Source organism: Lutjanus erythropterus, chromosome 6 (genome assembly GCF_056507025.1).
Source record: "Lutjanus erythropterus isolate fLutEry1 chromosome 6, fLutEry1.hap2, whole genome shotgun sequence".
NCBI lineage: Eukaryota > Metazoa > Chordata > Actinopteri > Lutjaniformes > Lutjanidae > Lutjanus > Lutjanus erythropterus.
Window position 1 is genome coordinate 34583364 of NC_139322.1, and position 19114 is coordinate 34602477.

The following is a 19114-nucleotide window of genomic DNA, read 5'->3' on the forward strand; positions in this document are numbered from 1 at the left end:
GGCACTGTACCACATTTGGTCCACCAGAGGAGCAATTTAGAGAGCACTTTTGTCATGTTTTATTCCCTGGAAGGGCACTTCAGAGGGCACCGTATCACATTCACTAAGGGGACTTTAACAGGCAATTTATCACATTTGAGACACTTAAGAACATGTTATCCACTGGAAAAGCACTTTAAAGGGTACTTTATCACATTTTGTCCACTAGAAGAGAACTTAAGAACATTTTATCTACTAAAAGGGCACTTTCAAGGGCACTTCATCACATTTTGTCCACTAGAAGGGCACTTAAGAGAGTACTCATAGTGTTTTATTCATGGGAAGTGCATTTTATCACATTTTGTCTCCTGAAGGGACACTTTAGGGGACACTTTATCACATTTTATCCACTGGAAAGGCATTCTAGAGAGTACACATCATGTTTTATTCACTGGAAGGGCTCTTTATCACATTTTGTCCACTAGAAGGGTAACTAAGAGGGCTTGTTTTTGGTGTTTTTTGGAAAACTGGGCCACCAGCAAAGTACTTAAGAGAAAAATAAAACAAAAGGACTGCATTTTTTTAAGAACATCATGAGCAAAATCTTCACTTCCTCGACAGTTTGTATACAGAATCCCGGATGTTTTGATCTTTGAACATTTGGTACAGAAAAAAAGACAGAATAACATGTCCTTCAAGTCCGCCACTAATTAGAGATGTTTATTTACACGATGTCCATGAAGTGGGTGGTATTTTCATTCATTTTTCCCACAGGGGGAAAAACCTCATTGATGGAGGGTATGTGTCATCCTGCGATGGCACGGAGACAGGATGTAATCAGCAGACAGACAGAGCGGAAGAAGAGAGGAGGAGAAAGGGTTAAGAGTGAGAAGGAATGGGACGAGGAGGTGAGGAGCAAAGGAATTTTTTGCTCTGCATTCCCGCCCTTCCCTCCAGGGACAGCATGGCCAGACGACTCCTCATGCTTCCTCCTGCAAAGCTGCTACACACACACACACACACACACACACACACACACACACACACACACATTAGAGTGAAATAGCCATGCTGTGAGGCCCCTCAGCAGCATGTGCTGTCCACACGTGTGGAGGGTCCCAGCAGAGAAAGGAGGCCGGGGCCCCGGTGGGTGAGGCCGGCAGAATGATGTTTTGTGTCGCAGGCCATTCAAAGGTTAATCCACTCATCAGGGATCAGAAAGGGAAACTGTAGGTACACAAACTTAACCTCTTCACTGTGAATGGGACTTGAAGAGGGACAATGAATATTTAACATTGTGGACATGAATAATCATGAATAGCACTGATAAGTGTAAATGTCTGTATTTTAGTGTTAAGTATCAGTGGCACTTTACTGTGCAGCCACTAGGTCAAACACTTTTTCTTAACTTTCAACTGGCTGTACACTTAGCATATTTTCCTCTATATTTACTGTCTGAGTATGAAATTTAGCCACAATATTGAGCCCTCAAAAATTCCAAAGTAGTGTCCATGGCATGTACATTACTTCCTGCCTACAAAGTAATCCGTCTTATCGATTTGAAAATGACCGTTAAGAGACTCTACAGTTGTCAACAAAATGATGATGATCAGTTGATGATGATGACAAGTAAAATGTGACTAAAATGTGACATTTGCTGCTGACTATTGAGCAGACTATTGCATTCTACAGGGAGGAGTAAACAACTCATCCAGGGTCTCTATCAGTGGGTGAGTACGCTCAGTTGTCATGGAAATGTTTCTGTTGACATGTGAGCTCAGTAGCCAGGACATCTCTACCAGCAGTGGAGCTATTAAAATATGTTTAAAAAAAGAACACACTAAAAGTAGTAGACTCACATGAAACTGTTATAACTGTTATAACCATGACATGACATCTGTCATGGATATTAAAGAGTTTTCATAAATGTTCATGGGTGTTTTCAGTAAGTGTCATTTGGTCACTTCTGTCTTTGATATAACAACATTACATTATCAAACCTTATTTGACCTTAACCCTTAACCCGTCTTAACCTTCTGTTTTTTGTTTTGGTGTTACTGGTGGAGTTTTGGAGGCACATGGCTGGCAAACATCTCTATGGCCAATATCTCCCAAACTCGGCAACTCACACCAAAGCTGTCTATTTAGCAAGCTATGTTGAGAGTGGAATACAAAATGAACTGCATGATTCATCCCCCCAGACTAACACTGATTACTAACAGGGCCATGACATGAACCAGTCAGTAACACACCACGCTGTCTGACAGTCAGCTGTTGTCATGGGAAACACCCACCCAGCAGTGGGGTTCTACACATGTGAGAGACAGACAACAACATCTCCATGGGAAAACCCTCGTAAACTGAAAAAATCATTTCCAATCAGTTCATACAAGCCAACACAGACCTGAAGATGAAAAAGTTCAGCTCACTCGTTCCTGAGAACTGGGACAAATCGCATTTTAAGGGGGGTTTAATTTTCACTCTTCACTTATGCTGGAAAGTACAGAGTGTCCTTAAAGTCTCTTTACAATTTAACAAATTTATTACAAAAGCAAATGAATAGACAAATCTGTGGAAATTATTGATCAAAGTCTTGGTTATTAAACCTGACAACGGGCCAACCCTCTAGTGATTAAAATTTTTTATTAAATGTAGAGATCATTTTATTTTTAAAAGTGTCTCAGAGTTTTCTTAATGCTAATCAAAATACACAAACCATAATTGTTATTTAGCTTTGATTTAGAAGGCCTACAGAGTTGACATATTATAGTTGAGACACATCTGACAGCAACATTTATTAATGAATTTGTCTAAAACAATAGAAAGTTTACCAGTGCAACTGTGTTCTTTCAACAAAACAGTTCTAAAACAAACATGGTTATAAAAACACATTTGTATACCTGTGTTTTTAGTGAGTATTGTTAGTTTTAGATGTTGGAAGGTTTTAAACCAGTGGTGGAAAGAGTACTGAAAATTTGTACTGAAGTAGAAGTAGTGTTACATTACTGAAGTATTACTCAATTACAAGTAAAATTACCAGTGTTTAAAAATGCTGAAGTAAAAGTACAAAGTATTCTTCTCAAAAACTACTCAGAGTATCAGTTACTTTTTAACCGTTGCTGTCTAATGCATTATCAATAGCTGCTATTCAATCGTAAGTGGTTTCTGTATCTCATGATTTTTTTTTTGACATTTTATAGACTAATCTAAAATTAAAGAGAAACATAACATTTCAGAAATTACATATATCAATCATTAAGGAATACATTTTCAGGAAATAGAATGTTGGTGTTATTATTTTTTTTTTTTTTTTTTGTGGACATGATTTGTCCCAGTTCTAAAAAATGGCTAATCTAATAACCCACTTTTGTCATGTTTTCTTGTTGTCATACTAGAAATGCAACATTAGGTTTGAAGAAGAAGAAGAAGTAGAACATTTCAGCTGTGGGATATTTTACTACTGTACATGACACAACTTCATTTCATCACTGCCTGTTGCCTAAGGCTGCATGCACAAAACAAACAGTGAATCATGAAAATTGGCAAGAGTCGCCCCTTTTTTTTAGTGCAGGGTCTGTATCCACATTGTAGTATTTTTTCAACATGTTTGTTCAGCAAAATTCATCTGTTTATTATAAAACAAAGCAATGAAAAAAAAAAGCGGGACAGTCTAGCGGGCTGAGCCCCGTTGTTGTCGTCGAGTTCAGCAGGTTCGCGCTGGCCATCTCGACCGGCACTGTATGGGAACCTAATCAGAAAGCTCGCAGCCTCTTCCAAGCTGCTCTGCTATAACAATCAAGGAGAGGGGGAAAAAAATCGGTCTGGACTTCCTGATATGGGGTTTCCCAGGGAAGCAGCTTTGAGTAGTTTCTGGGCCATGACATCACCGGCAGCAACACAGAGGTGTTTTGATTCAGGAGAAGGAGAGGCTGGTGGGAAAACCCCCTCTGCCATCGCCACAACAACAATAACTGCCTACCCCGCTCTCCAGGCCGCAATGCAAATCAACTGTAAGCAGCACTGGGGAGGGTTAGGGGTGGGGGGGTGGGCTGGGGGGGGGTGAGAATGAGAGGGAGAGAGTCGGGGTGGGGGCTGAACCGAGAGGCAGAAACAAAACAGAGCAGCTGAAAAACTTTAAATGGAAAGAAAAGGCAGAACTAAATGTGACTTTTCTGCTGTCAGTGGGGATTTTTTGAATGTTCCGCAACTCAACCGAGAAGACATTTGGGACAGGGCTATTTATAGGTGAGTCGGTGTAACCTGTCTCTAATGTTGTTTCTCACATGAATAAACCCAGCCCATCCACCCTGCCTCCATCCCGTTCAAAACAAAAACAGACCAGCTGATTGCCAAAACGTAAAGAAAGAGAAAGGGGGAAAAAAAACATATGGGTTCTATCCCTGTGGGAAGTTCGAAATAATCCCACCGCTGACATTCCTCAGCAGTGACTGGCAACAGTGTCACTGGGCTGTTTGTGGGACGGCAGTTTAATGTGTCACTACTGTCTGTTTCCCACGTGGATAAATGTGTACAGCCACCCCCAACTAAACAACAACCCCACCCCCTCCTCTTAACCTCCGTGGGAAGGTGACACTGGTAGTCTTCTTCTTCCTCATTCAGCACATTCCTCTCCATTTCTGATTCGCCTTCCGAAGGCACATGGCTTTTCCCGCTCACCCCCGATCCATCCACTTCTCTCCATGACCCTTAAATCCATTACAGCGCCGTTTGAAGGGCAGTGCCGAGGGTGGGGTGGTGTTCTGGTGCAAAGCCAAGGTTGTGCTGTGAATCAACTGACATCATTTTGGGCTGGGTTTGGTTTGTACAAATCACACATCAACTGACCCTTGGCTAAGCACCGTCCCCCTTAAGGTCTGATTATACTCCCAAACGGACGCATACATGGACAGCTACAGACACCATGGGCAGTTTCCTAGCTTCCTGTAGTGTAGTGGCTGCAGCTGAAGACAGTTCCACGCGGTCACAGCAATTTGGGGGTACACGAATGTCCACACAGAGCCTACAGCGTCTGACAAACTTTACATCCATAGCTGATGCTTGTGTGTAAGCGGACACAGAAAACTGTCAGCTTTAGCTTAGAGAAAAGTAACACATAACATAATGAATTTGGCTGTGTTTGTTTGGGTGTAAACTTCCCTAGAGCCAGCCTCATGGGCCTCTCTTTCTATTTGCTAAATTATGATTGGCCAATCACGATTTACGACAGGGGTTTACTGATTGGTCAAAGGCAGTTAATTATCAACAATGAATATATCCATAAAAAGGTTCTCAGTAGAGCCCTCTTGACAGGTCCGAGATAACACAGTTGGGATATAAAAAGGTAGGCAAGTTGGTGTTATTACCCTTAACAGGTGGAAAGGCTCTGGATAGAACAGTTACACTAAAGAAGAATTTTCTGTAGAGAACAGATGGATCAAGGTATAAACATTTATGTTGGGCTCTAGGTAGAATCCTCTGAAAGAGGAACCTTTATAAAAGCTTCTACAAGGAACCAAAAAGGGTTGTTCTATGTAGACAGCCCATAGGAAGCCTTTATAATTCCTCTTAACACCTTTATTTCTCAGAGTGTGGAATAGGAGATGATGAATTTTGGGATTTTTAAAATATATTTATAGAACATCACTTCCGTAAACAGTGTCATTAAAAACAGGAATCGGAGGGATAAACCAGGAAGTGTTATTTCCTCTGCACCCTCTGAACCCCCATACGGACAGATCTAAAGCTGACAGCCGTGCTATTATTGTAACTGCTGGCAACCTTAAAAGCATCCTCCCCTTTTTACACACTGATTATACCCTCCTCCTTAACAAGCACAACAATGGCCATAAACAAACTCTACATGGGCCCTTCAGTAGCCGAACCCCTAATTGAGACAAGTGGGGATAATTTCCTGGAAGAACAGTCTGATTGGCGCTGGGCAGGTATGCCAATGACCTCTGACCCTGAATCAGGCCTGTGCTGACATGAAAGTTGACCCATGGCGACCTTTAGGCTTCTCTCCAGGCCCTCTGTGGTGCTTTCCCACATAGTCCCGCCTTTGATGTCCACTGCAGCCTTTTCCCATGGCCCTGCCAGTCAAGACCTCTCAGGTCCTGAGGAGAGGAGGGGGTTAAGAGGCTACCTGATGAGAGGTCAGGCCACACCGGAGGTTACCCACCACACAGCTATTCCTCCTTCCTCTAAGACACCTCTAAAAATAATTCAACACATCGCCTCAGCCACCCCCCCACCCTCCGCCCCCCAACGCACACTTTCACACATGCTGACGTTTTCCTTATTTGGGGAGAGTTAAAAAGCCTTTGCGGCTAATTTGGAAGCGTGACAGATAATGTTTCAGCGTTTGTGTTTATTTGTGTGTTTGAGTGTGCATCAGTGTGGGGCAGTAGGGGTTAGTAACTTCCAGGTCCCATGTTCTCAGAGTGGGCAGCTGCCCACCATAACTTTCTCCACCTAAGACATGTTTATGCAGCGAGATCAGCGCTGAGAGGGTCGACGAGGTAACAATCAGTGACGTCTCAAATGCAAAACCAGGGGACCCGGACAGGTTACATTGTTTGTTTGATATCTCTATATGAATTAACAGAGATGGCAATGGTACACACATTCATTCTTTACTCAAGTAGAGATACATACACTTGTTTTAAAAAAGACTCAAGGAAACGTGGAAGTACTGATTCAACTTCCTTACTCAAGTAAAAGTGAAAAAGTACAGGTTCTGAAACTCCAAGTATAAAAGTAAAAAGCAGTCTTCTGAAGGACATTTCTATTGACTGTTTCTGTGCAAAGTCACTGAACCTAAACTTGTCACCAAGCTGTCTCCCTCTCTGTCTGTTTCGTCTTTTACTTCATTTTTGTCTTGTTACATCTTTTATGTCGTTTTTGTCTCATTACGTCTTTTGCTTCTTTTTTTATCTTGTTAGGTCTTACATTGTTTTGTTTTGTTATGTGTTGTTTCTGTCTTCTTATGTCTTTCATAATTTTTGTCTTGTCACGTCTTTTACGTTGTTTTCATCCTGTTACATCTTTTAATCTTGTCATGTCTTTTATATTGTTTTCATCTTGTTACGTGTTTTATGTGTTTTTTCTTTTTCAGCATTTTTGTCTGTTACGTCTTTTATACCTCTTTAATCTTGTTACATCTTTTATGTCATTTTCGTCTTGTCACATCTTTTACATTGTTTTTATCTTGTTATGTTTTTACGTCATTTTCATTTTGTTCAGTCTTTTACATTGCTTTTGTCTTGTTACATATTGCTTTGTTGTTTTCGTCTCATTACGTCTGCCTTTCGTTTTTGTCTGGTCACATCTTATGGTGTCTTGTTCCTTTTTTTTTTTTTTTTTTTTTACAGAATTTTCGGCATGTTATGTTGAACTCAGTTACTTCCCACCTTTGTTAATTAATGAATTCTTGACCATCAAGTCTAAATTAATAAGAAGACAACCCCAAAGGCCTCATTGTCTGGCAACCCAATCAACATAACTGACATGGGCAGGCTTTGTTTGTCTGAGAGGAGCGAGGCTGCTGCTCCTGCTGAGCTGCAGGGCAGTATTATGACCCTCCTCTAATTATGGGGTTATCTTTGTCAATCACTGTCAAGGCACATACAACACCATGAGACACCTGGCTTCGTTCTGTTCCTGCAGACCGCACTGCCCGTCGCATGTCCACTTCAGGATGACGGGGCTGTCAGCGAAGAGCATGCAAATGACTTTTAGGCCGCTCTGAGTGATTTAACATTAACGCTTCAGAAGATGATGGCTTAATGGTGCCATTTATTATGCCTGTGTGAAATAGCCTTTTCACAGACATAAAAGCTTCATTATGATTGTAGCCTATTTTCCAGATCATATTTCTATTAAAAATCCATGCATATGTTGTTCCATATGAACAATATTCCCGATGCGTAATTGACATCTAATTACTGCTATAAAATAGCGCAAAAATGTTTGTGTCATTCAAACCTATCTATTAGTAAAATGTAACTTATCTGCGTTACCATCATTACAGCTGAAAGGTTATTCCAGGCGTTTGTGGGCTTTAACAGCTTCAAGCAATTATAGTATAAAAACAGCAATTATCCTTTAGTTGGGAAAGTTTACACATCGGCAGCGCTGCCTTGTATTGTACACTTTAAAGTTACCATCATGAATGACAAGGCTGATTGTGAAGTATCAAAACCATTACTGGGAAAATTACAGATAAAGTCCATTAACCCTTAACACAATCCTCACTACATGCATCTTTAAAGAAAGGCCTGGGAGTGTTCACTTAAACTAGCTGCAACAGTTTAATTTACAATAATTACAAGTCTCATTTCCATGCAGATAAAGCATAAAATACAAATAAATCGGCACATCTCATCATTATAAATCCTTCTTACAGAAAAGTATTATGGCGAGGCGTGAGAAAAAAAAATGAGATGAGGAATATTCTTTTTAAATTGTGCAGTTTGTGAATGTATGTAGTTGAAATGTATATGTAAGGTATAAAAAAATAGATCTAGCCAGCATCTGCACATAATAGATTTATAATAGATGTTCAAATAAAACTTGTGGGCTTGTTTGTATCTAGTCATCAAGGCTAACAGTTTAGTAAGCTAGCAAGTGGGTTACATAATGCAAAGCAAAGCATGATGAAAAGATGAGGCCGTTGGAAATAGAAAATTTTTCCTCAGTTATATTATAAAACTAGAAAAGCCAATTTCTGGAGAAATTGTGGTGTGAATATTGAATGTTGAAAAGCTGATGCTAAACTGCACTGCAGGCTTCAAAAGTTGTATAATAATGCCAATAACGTATGAAAGAGGTGGAATATTGTAACGTTTGTGGAAATATCAAGAAAAAGCAGGACTTTCAGTATGAGTGCCGTATGTAAGAAAAAATAAATCAGAGGTTGAAGATTTTTTCTTTTCTTTGTATTTTGAGAATAAAGTCGAGATGTTGAGAATCAAGTTGAAAAGGTCACTATGTTTTTCTTTGACACTTTATTCTTGAAATGGCATTTCAACCTTGAAAAACAGACAAAAAATACATCCTGTTCCTCTATTTTTTGTCAGATTTATTTTTTCAATGCCTGGGACTACTGAAAGTTCGACTTCTTCTCAACATTTGAACTTTATTATTCTCCCTGCATTTTGACTTTATTCTTTAATCTTAAATTTTTAAAAAAGCCTGGGACCAATGTTTCCATGTAATTCTTGACTTTTCAACTCTAGACTTGACATTTTGACTTCCTTCTCAAAATAAAAAACCTTCTTCCTCCTCTGATTTATTGTAATACGGAAGGTTCAACTTTATCCAGACATTCCCTTTCAACTTTATTCTCTGCATTTTGACTTCACTTTTTAAATTTTGACTTTATTCTCAACATTTCAACTTTATTTTCAAATCCTCTTATTTATTTTTTCTTAAGCCTGGGACTAGTATTAAAAAGTCTACATAACTTTATTCTCAAAATTCAAATGCAAAAAAAATTCTCCCCTTTAATACTCTTCTGTAGCTTCCATGTCAGGATGCTCTGTTGCAGACATGTACATCACATGCACGCTTCCATGTGAATGACCACGGAGGCCACGTTAAAAACAATGTCATGTTCTGTCCATTATCTATTGTCCAAGTGCATTGTGGGTATCAAGAGCCATCTAACACCCTGTGCAAACCCACACTTGTCTACTTGTCCACCTCCGTAATTATTTTTCCAGCCACTTACAGAGTGGCAGCAGGTGGGATCTGAGGACAGCTGGAGAGGTGATTGGCTGGCCATCATGATTGATGAATGAACAAGTGTTTTAAGTGCGGACAAGTGGCTAAGCCTTTTACGACATCCAGGAAGACAGAGGAGAGTGAATGAGAGAGGCAGAGGCAAAAAGACAGCAGAAGTCTTCAGGAGGTCATGCGGGGGAAAGTGAATCATCCTTGATTAATGAGTTACATAGGAAGTGTCATAACTTTGTGATGAAGGGCGGAGGATGAGCACCATGCAGGCTGAGGGTGTACTGAGGGGTCAGGTAGTAGAGTTTATGGGAAGCTTCAGTCTGAATTAAGACACGATGTTGCACAAAAAAGGAAACCAGATTGCAACATCGTGATTAAATGGATGACTTCAATTCACAATTAACAAACACACATAGATTCATACTTTTTATTGCTGCAAATGTCTATAAAAAGTAACATTTTGGTCTCAAATATGTAATATCAAAATGTGTGTCCAAATACAGATACTTGATGCGTAGCAAATTTTAGACATTTTACGTGGAGAAACAGAATGTGGTGTTGTGAAACACTCCTGTGGGCAGGGTTTCTATTTATCTAGAAAGAGGAAGTAATTCATAGAAGTATTATGTAAGCCAAATCTTTTGCCACAGTGCTATTTTCCCTTGTGGCCTCTGAAGCGTCAGCGTGCAGTGCAGGAAAGAAAGAAAAAGGTGGCAAAAGCTTGAGTGACAGCAACAAAAGCCCCTCAAAAAATGAGGCTGCACGGGTGAATTTATTCAGCGATCGCTGGCACAAAAACTGATGTCCTGCTTTACAGTAAGAACCTGTTGCCCTCTCCCTCAGGGTGTTGGTGGGGGGTGGGGGGGGGGTGAGCCCTCCAGAGATTGGACCGAGCAGCTGGCCTCAAAGTGAGCGCTGCAGCTAATAATCTGTCCTTCTGACAGATGAGGTTAGATGGCTGTCATTTGAGCCCTGCTGATCATGCAGGCAGGCAGGGATAGCTGCAGCCCCAGAGAGAGGGATGCGCTCACTGGTGGCATTTCATAAGCCTGCGGTCACTGTCACACTCGCTGCTTTGGACCTCTCTGTTTTCACGCACCTCTCCAATGCCCCTGACTGAGCATGAACTCACACACTCCTGCTTTCACCTTCTGCACCTTTCAGGACACTAAAACACATGATGCTTCAGCTACTATCACTACTAATTAGTTTACTGCCACTAGTGTTTCCACTGTAGTTTAAAGGGACAGTTCACCCCCAAAATCAAAAACACATATTCCAGCATGTAGTGCTGTTTATCCATCTAGATGGTTTTGCCACGAGTTGTGACCTCGTTGTGAGCAGTTTTTCTTTCGATAAGAAAGAAAGTAGATTCTACTGCAGACAGAAAGTAGTTCCTGCATGAAAGTGCTCACAGCAGTGTCTGTGGATTATTCTGAGCAACCAGGTCACGATTTCTGGAATAAGACACTGCTGTTGAGTTTTTCAAATGTGGTGCCACAGACTGTCGGAGAGAAGGCAGACATCCCTTTTACCTCCATAACTCTGCAACTCACAACAAAACAATCTAGATGGATGAATAGAACTACAGATATTATTATGCATTTTTGAATTAGGGGTGAACTGTATCTGTAACGTTTCACACATTCAATAATATGAAGTTCACTAAGAGAGCCCTAAGGGACTAAATTAGGGTGGCCAGACATTCAATTCAACAAAATTCAGGACAGTCCCATCTTACGAGCAGTTGTCCCAAATTCTGTCCTTTTTGTCCTGAAATAATAAACATATACATTCATGAAAATAGTCTGATCAAGTCGGTTATGCAGGCTGTAATTCCTGCTTTTAGTTATTTAAAAAAGTCCTGTTCGTTTTTGTAAAATAGTGATTAAATAGTAATATTGATGTGTTTTTTATTATAGACATATAAGTCAGACATGTTCTCTGTCAATGGCATTGTAAAAATATGCAAACAAAAGACAGTACATAAATATATTATTTTCATAAATAAACAAACAATCATCTAAATAACAATGAAACATAAAAAGAAAGAAAACAATATAGGATACACATTTTATCATCGTGTTAAGAGAAAAGAGAAACAAGAGGAAAGTATATTCATTTTCACTGAGGAGACTGTTGTATAATTGGATTGTTTTTTTTTTTGTTTGTTTGTTTTTAAAAAACTTATCTATGAATTCTAGGAAATAGGAAATATTGGAATCTTGTGAAGTTTCGGGCATTATTTCCCATCCTGCACTTGTGTAAGTGGAGTTTGTCTTTAAAGATCAACAACTTCACAAGAAACTCAACTCTACAATCATCATGTCCAAAATATGTAGTGACATTTCGGCGCTCTAAGTTCACATCATAATAACTTCTACGTGATATATAATCAGTTATTCGAGGGATTTTATTAACGTGTCTTCACTTGTTTACTGCACTGGCTATGCTGTCATAAATAACTGTTTGCTGATGTCATTCCACCTGTTTATACCACATGACAGAGATTACCGCCAACTCCTGACCTGAATTTCACCTACTGTCAACGGGTCATCCACGACTAAATAGCATGATAAACTTTTACACACATGCACACAAATTAAGAAACTGTGCTTTGTTTACAGTGCACTAATCCATCCCTGGCACTCTTCTGTACAGCACCTGTTTTGCATATTGTCTTCCAACATATCAGAGGTATTAAAGGAATGTGCCCCGGGCATCTCAAAAGCAAGTCCGGACACTCCTGTGCTCTCATTTTCATTCCAGTCAGCCTGCACAACCTTCACACACTTCATGAAATACCTTATTAACTTTTTTACAAGTGCTTTATGACCGAGATGGTTTAGGTTTATATTAAACTTAGCTTACATTTTTGTGGACACATTTCCTCGTGTTGGCTCATGCAATTTTCGCCCGACCGATTTTGGGGCCATCACCGATATTAGTGAGTCAAAAAATTCTAATTTGATACATTGGTTGATATATATAAAATCCAATCATCACGTCACAGCAGCAATGAACTTAAACTGTTATTTTTCAAGAATTATAAATAACTAAATAGAAACTGAACTTGAACTTCAAAAAAGAACATACATACATAAAACCCTCCCTATAAAAAGTAAACTAAAAAAGAAAAAAATGGACAAGATATACACTGATACAGCTGTGCTCGACCATAATCTGAAAAAATATAAATATGAGCCTGACTGATGTATCAGTTGACTGATATTATTGGCCCGATATTGGCCTGTCACAGTTAAATCAGTCTAAATTAGTATCAACATATATGTAGTCAAGTACACACTGATATGAAAACCCTTTTTTTAACAGACCATAATACAGATTGTTTTTACTTTTTAGCTGTATAGGCAGCATTTTGAGTATATTTGAGCATTTATATATACATATAATTTGCTTTATTTGTGTTTTTGCATTCATTGTTATTAATAATTATTTTAAAAATACAGCTGAAATTTACTCTTTTAGTGCCCTGATATCTTTATTAGAGTTTTTATTGTTAAACTGTAAAATATCCTGTCCCCATTACACATATTTGTCACAAGTGTTATTCACTTTTGTGGGATCATTGCAAAAAATAGTGCTACATGCAACACAGTCAACACAGTTCAATAAATGATTGCTTATAACATGTGCATGCAAAATATTGTGGATAGATGAGATTAATGTATTAAAATTAGCGCAGTCCATTAAATAAATAAGTAATAATTAAATAACAGTTTCTTCTCTATGAAGCCATTTCGCTCCAGTTTGCAAAAGAGATCCTTGTTATGTATTTATGAGATACAAAATCAGTATTGTGATTTTTTTTTTTTTTTACAATTGAGCATGAAATTTCAAAGGAAAACAAAACATAACTTAGGCAGGGGAGGGAGAGCAAGAGAGCGCGCTATTCACACAATAGCATGCGGGGGAAAAGGAGGGCGCGGAGAGGAGGAGCAGAGAGAGGAGGAGGAGGAGGAGGAGGGAGGGGGGAGTAAATGGAAGTCTTTTTATCTCTAGTTTCCCACATCCTGTGAACGGCTGCAAACGCGGCCACCCAATTTGAAAGAATGAGAGGAATGCGCCAATTCTCCACCAGCGCGCTTTGATGCGCAGCCAGTTGAGAGGCATTGTCAGGCAAACTCAAATAAAGACCATAGTCCTGGACTTCACTTCAGCCCATAAACCTCTGTGTTTAATGTGAAAATAATCAGGTAGATGGCAGGGGGTTAGAATAGCTGGAATGCGACTGATGAACTGCTCTCAGGTTGTGTGTGTCTTCTTCGTGCGAAAAGTCTTTATTAAGAAAGCATGCGGATGCTTTGGTGCAGCCAGCAGCAACAGTCTGTTTCTGTTCTCACTGCAGACACAACAAGTGAAGAAGAGGGAACAATTAAAAAAAACACAGTCACGGAGACTTTAATGCCAAATGCAGACAAAACAATGGAGAAGAGGAACAACAGACTTTAATATCAAATATACAGACAAAACAAGTGGAGAACCAAAGAGGAACAATTAAAAACCAAAGTAACAGAGACTTTAATATCAATACATACACAACAAGTGAAAAAAGAACCATTAAAAATTAAGTAACAGTGACTTTAATATCAAATACTTATACACAATAACTGGAGAACAGTAGAGGAACATTTAAAAAACAAAGTAACAAAGACTTTAATATCAAATATGGCGGAACTGTATCTTTTGAAACAGAATATACATCCAGTTTCAGTAACGTGATGTGTTTTTGAGCATTTCAATAATACTCTATTCATAACTTATGCTCCGTGAGTCGGTTTCCCGCGCTAAGGGAGGAGACAGAGAGTGGGGGGCAGCGCTTGGCTTTGAATTTGCATTTCCCTCCAACTTGAATCCATAATTATTACTTTACTCGCCCCCCTTTTTAGCGCGTTTTTATTCCCGCCACGTCTGTGTCTCGGCCCAGCCGGTTATGAGGTTGGCTTTATTTTCATTTGGTGATTGACGTGCGTTTAGAAGAGATACTCGGACTCCATTGGTGCAGCGAGCCGGAGGGGGCGGAGACGTAGCTGACGTCAGGGCGTATATGGGACGCCTTCTTACTACTCCTTATAACCGTCCTCCCCCCCAGCTCGTTGTTTCCAAGAGCCGGTGTCTGACGGAGACATTGGTTGCTCCACCGTCTTATCTGTTTTTATCGTGAATTTTACTCAGCTGTTTACAAAACATTGCGGGGATTCACGCTTCGGGACGAAGTTTTTGGGCTTCATTTCGTTGGATTCTTAAGCGTTTTATTTCCTTCTATCCCTGATGAGAGGATCCCTATTGCATTTTTGTTGCTGCAACGTGGACTTCTATTACGAGGGAGACGGGAGAGCCGGACTATCGGAATAATTTTATTTTAACCAAAACATAAAAAAACGAAGAACACACAGTCTTCGTCGGCCTTGTGGTGGATATCCTTAAAGGAATGCTGCTGTCCAAGCTCAATTCTCTGGCCCACATCTCCACCGTAGACATGCCGGCGAAAATCCAGCACCAAGTTCATCAAGGTTAGACGCCCTTTTTCCACTCTGTGTCTGTCTGTCGTCATGGAGGACGGAGCGGAGCGGAGCTGCAGCAATGGCTGGCAGCCCGCTCGCCGTGCCTCGCTGTACACGCACTACTATTTGATCATTTTTAAGGAGGGCAGTCTAATTAAACCGTAATTTCACATTTTTTACAACATTATATTCATATCTTGTGTTGTGGTGTCTTCATGCCGCGGTTGCCTTGTTATATGTGCCGGTGTTTCCATAAGGGATAATAGTGCAGTGTGTTCGCGGGTATTTACCGGCTGTGTGTGTGTTTGTTTGCAGCGAAGGAGAGGGAGCCCTTCGAGAAGCTTTATCAGGTCGGCGCGGTGCTGGGCAGCGGCGGCTTCGGCACCGTCTACTCCGGTACGAGGATATCCGACGGAGCTCCGGTTAGTATTCCTTATGTGCTATTATTATAATGTAATGTATTGCATATGTTTTTAGAGCAGCTGCTTTAAATGTTTGGCTATTTTACATGTCATTTGACGCCGTCTTCTTCTTCGCTTCTTCGGCAGGTTGCTGTCAAACATGTGGCCAAGGACAGAATCTCCGAGTGGGGAGAGCTGGTAAGAAACCATTTATACACCTGTATTAGCGCTAATGTCTACTTAATTAACATGGTATTCGGGGTTGGGTCAGATTACTTTGAAATGTCAGTCACTGACTACATATTGCATGGCATTTTTCTGTAATTAGTAATCCGTTGGACTACGACAAATGTAATCTAATCGGAGTATTTTTGCATTACTTAAAAATAAAACACTGTGCATATTGCATCTTGTGCAAAAATGGATGCAGACACGAAAAATTTGAGCTCCTCAAATGTTATTTCTGCATTTATGATACATAAATATCCTTGACAATGTGACTATAAGATCTTCTTAAATGTAATCTGGGCTCATTATGGGTGCTTATTTTTTGTAATCTGATTACACAATCCTGATTACATGTAATCTGTTACCTTCTAGTGTTGATGGTTTAAACAATATAGAACTATGTTGCTTTAATACGAGTATTTGATTTGACTTGGGTGTTATTTGAGTTGTAAATACTGATGTTTATCATTATCTCTTCAGCCTAATGGCTCCAGGGTCCCTATGGAGATCCTACTGCTGAAGAAAGTCGGGACTGGCTTCCGTGGGGTTATCAAAATGCTGGACTGGTTTGAGCGACCGGACAGCTTCATCATTGTAATGGAGAGGCCCGAGAACGTCAAGGACCTGTTCGACTTCATCACAGAGAAAGGTGCCTTACCGGAGGAGCTGGCGCGGAGCTTCTTCCGCCAGGTGCTGGAGGCCGTGCGGCACTGCCACAACTGCGGTGTGGTGCACCGGGACATCAAGGATGAGAACATCCTCATCGACCTCCGCACCGGGGAAATGAAGCTCATCGACTTCGGGTCAGGAGCCCTGCTGAAAGACACCATCTACACAGACTTTGACGGTGAGTCATCAGTGTTGATGCATTCATCTTTAAATTTGGGTGTGCTGGGATATTTTTGAACATCAGAGCCACTCTAGCATCCCAGTGAATCCTTTCCGTTAGTCTCATGAATTCCTAGGGTCTCTGACACCCCCCCACCCCCCCAACAGCAGATAGCCTGTTAACACTGGCTCTGCAATATTGCCTTTGCTTTGGCGCCCCCCATAGGCAGGAGGTGGTATTTTTACAACTCAAAGTTTGTAAACAAAGTCACATGTCTGCTCCCCCTCCCACACACACTCATCTCTCTCACACACACACAGCCTGTCACGCTCCCCGGCACCTGAGCCCAGATAATACCCTCAGAAACAGGCTCAGCTGATAAATCGGCACTGTCTGTTAATCATTTAACTTCGTCTGCGATGCTTTCATTTTCAGTTTGATGATTTAATACAAATGTAATAAGTGATTATCAGTTAGAGATATTTTTGTGTTGTTATTAAATGAGATCACAGTTTTAAAGGTGTGGTTCTCTTTTTATTTCCAGGCACAAGAGTGTACAGCCCACCAGAGTGGATCAAGTATCATCGCTATCACGGCCGCTCTGCCACAGTTTGGTCCCTGGGTGTCTTGCTGTATGACATGGTGTGCGGGGACATCCCATTTGAACATGATGAAGAGATCACAAGAGGGCAGGTCCTCTTCCGGAGGAGAATCTCAACAGGTAAATCCACTTTTCAACTCATTTTGTTGTAGCATTTTGCTCCGTTTGCATGTATTTTTCAAACTTAAATTTAGTGCCCTAGACTTATCAGTCCTCCTCTTCTTCTTCCTCCAGAATGCCAGCAGCTGATCAAGTGGTGCCTGTCTCTACGGCCGGCCGACCGCCCATCCTTCGAGGACATCATCAACCACTCATGGATGCAGAGCACATCCTCCTCCGTCGTCCCATCCACGGTGCAGACGGAGAAGACAACCACGGAGATCAGACTGCACAGCATCAGCCACGAGCCCACAGCCTTCATCCCTACCCCCGTGGCCGTGGCTCGGTGATGGGACGGCCCGCTCCGGCCCAAACCGGACTGCACTGACACAAGAGACTATTACAAAAGACTTATGTAACAGACTTGAAGCAGAGAGGAGGAGGAGGAGGAGGAGGGCTGGGCGCCAGACACAGGCAAGAGAGCAAGGTGTAAAGGACTACAAGTCACGAGAAAAAAAAAAACATCTTTTTGCTTTCAAACCTGACGGGCCAGACCCTCCCCGCCCTGCCCTCGCCATCCCGACTACTTGAGTTTTCCCAGCCTGCATCAGCAGAACATCATCCTCTCGCTGGACTTTGATCTGGGTGTTTATCAGTCTGTAGGAGGGAGGGTGCGATCTGTATGCACGGACACCTGCATCGAAGAAAAAACAGTCCGCGCAGTCACCGTTCTCCTGAATGGCAAGCGGACAGAGTTATGTAACCTCTCGCCACACTCTCTCTTGTAAGAGCAGAGGCATCGGCGAGGAGGGGGATGATTCTCAAAAACAAAAAAAAAAAAGAAGTGCCTTCTGTGAGATTGTTGGGGGACCCTGAAAATACTTGAATTCGTGAAAGCAGAAAAGGCTCTCAGCAGCCTTTTCTTGCTCCTTACTCTGTACAAGGCTTTATATTCTTTATTGCTTTTCTGATTTCTTTCCTCTCATGGGCCTAGATCAGTAAAGCCCATGCCATTTTTACAACCACTACCATCACTACTACTCCAATGTCATTAGCAACCAGACGACCTCATAGCTCCGGCAGCAACCTGTGCAAACAGATCATAAACAAAAACACTGGACTTACCTCACTCTCTTTTACTACATCCACCTCTATACTCTACAACCTCCGCTTCCTCCTCTCCCCTTGCGTACGTCGTACTGTATACAAACACAAGGCTTAGTTCACACCCACCTGAATGCACACCACAATGCAAACCATACCGAAATACAACATCCTCTGCTCTTCTTTTTTTTAATGTTTAAACAGTGCCTCACACAGGTCTTAAAATTCGGAAGACAAGAATTGTAAATAATAATGATATTTATTATTGCTGTGACTTGTTTCTCACACTCGATGAGCGCAGAATTTATTTATTTATTTATGAGAGAATTTCGGCTGTACGTGTGTATTTCATTCCACAGTCACTGAAGGGCCCACAGATTATTTAAAAGAAAACAAAGACAATATGATATTTTTTTTCTTTTTTTGACCATGTATATGGCTTGAAATTTTTTTAAAAGAGCAGATGCGTGTGTGTATGTTTGTGTATGTCTTGTAAATAGCGTTGTAAATAGTACCGAAAAAAAGCACTTCCATCTTTAATGTATCTAAACATTTGAAAGTCTACTGATGGTAACTGGTTTTGTTATGCTGTCGTCTGCTGTGGGAGCAAGTG

General features: G+C 40.9%; 1 protein-coding gene across 1 annotated transcript; it reads left to right on the forward strand.

The window, feature by feature from the left end:
• The first annotated feature begins 14818 nt into the window (after positions 1-14818).
• On the forward strand, positions 14819-17886 carry pim1 (Pim-1 proto-oncogene, serine/threonine kinase). The gene is made up of 6 exons (XM_084721762.1): positions 14819-15248; positions 15555-15661; positions 15788-15838; positions 16349-16715; positions 17242-17418; positions 17533-17886. Exons 1-6 carry the CDS (start codon positions 15167-15169, stop codon positions 17745-17747), a joined length of 999 nt encoding a protein of 332 aa, XP_084577888.1. The 5' UTR covers positions 14819-15166; the 3' UTR covers positions 17748-17886.
• The last annotated feature ends 1228 nt before the right edge of the window (positions 17887-19114 follow it).

Excerpts from the sequence above, each read along its gene's own strand:
- pim1 (XM_084721762.1), top strand. The coding sequence starts at position 15,167 with ATGCTGCTGTCCAAGCTCAATTCTCTGGCCCACATCTCCACCGTAGAC. Across the intron at positions 15,662-15,787 it reads GGATATCCGACGGAGCTCCG|GTTGCTGTCAAACATGTGGC; the intron begins GTTAGTATTCCT and ends CTTCTTCGGCAG. Across the intron at positions 15,839-16,348 it reads TCTCCGAGTGGGGAGAGCTG|CCTAATGGCTCCAGGGTCCC; the intron begins GTAAGAAACCAT and ends TTATCTCTTCAG.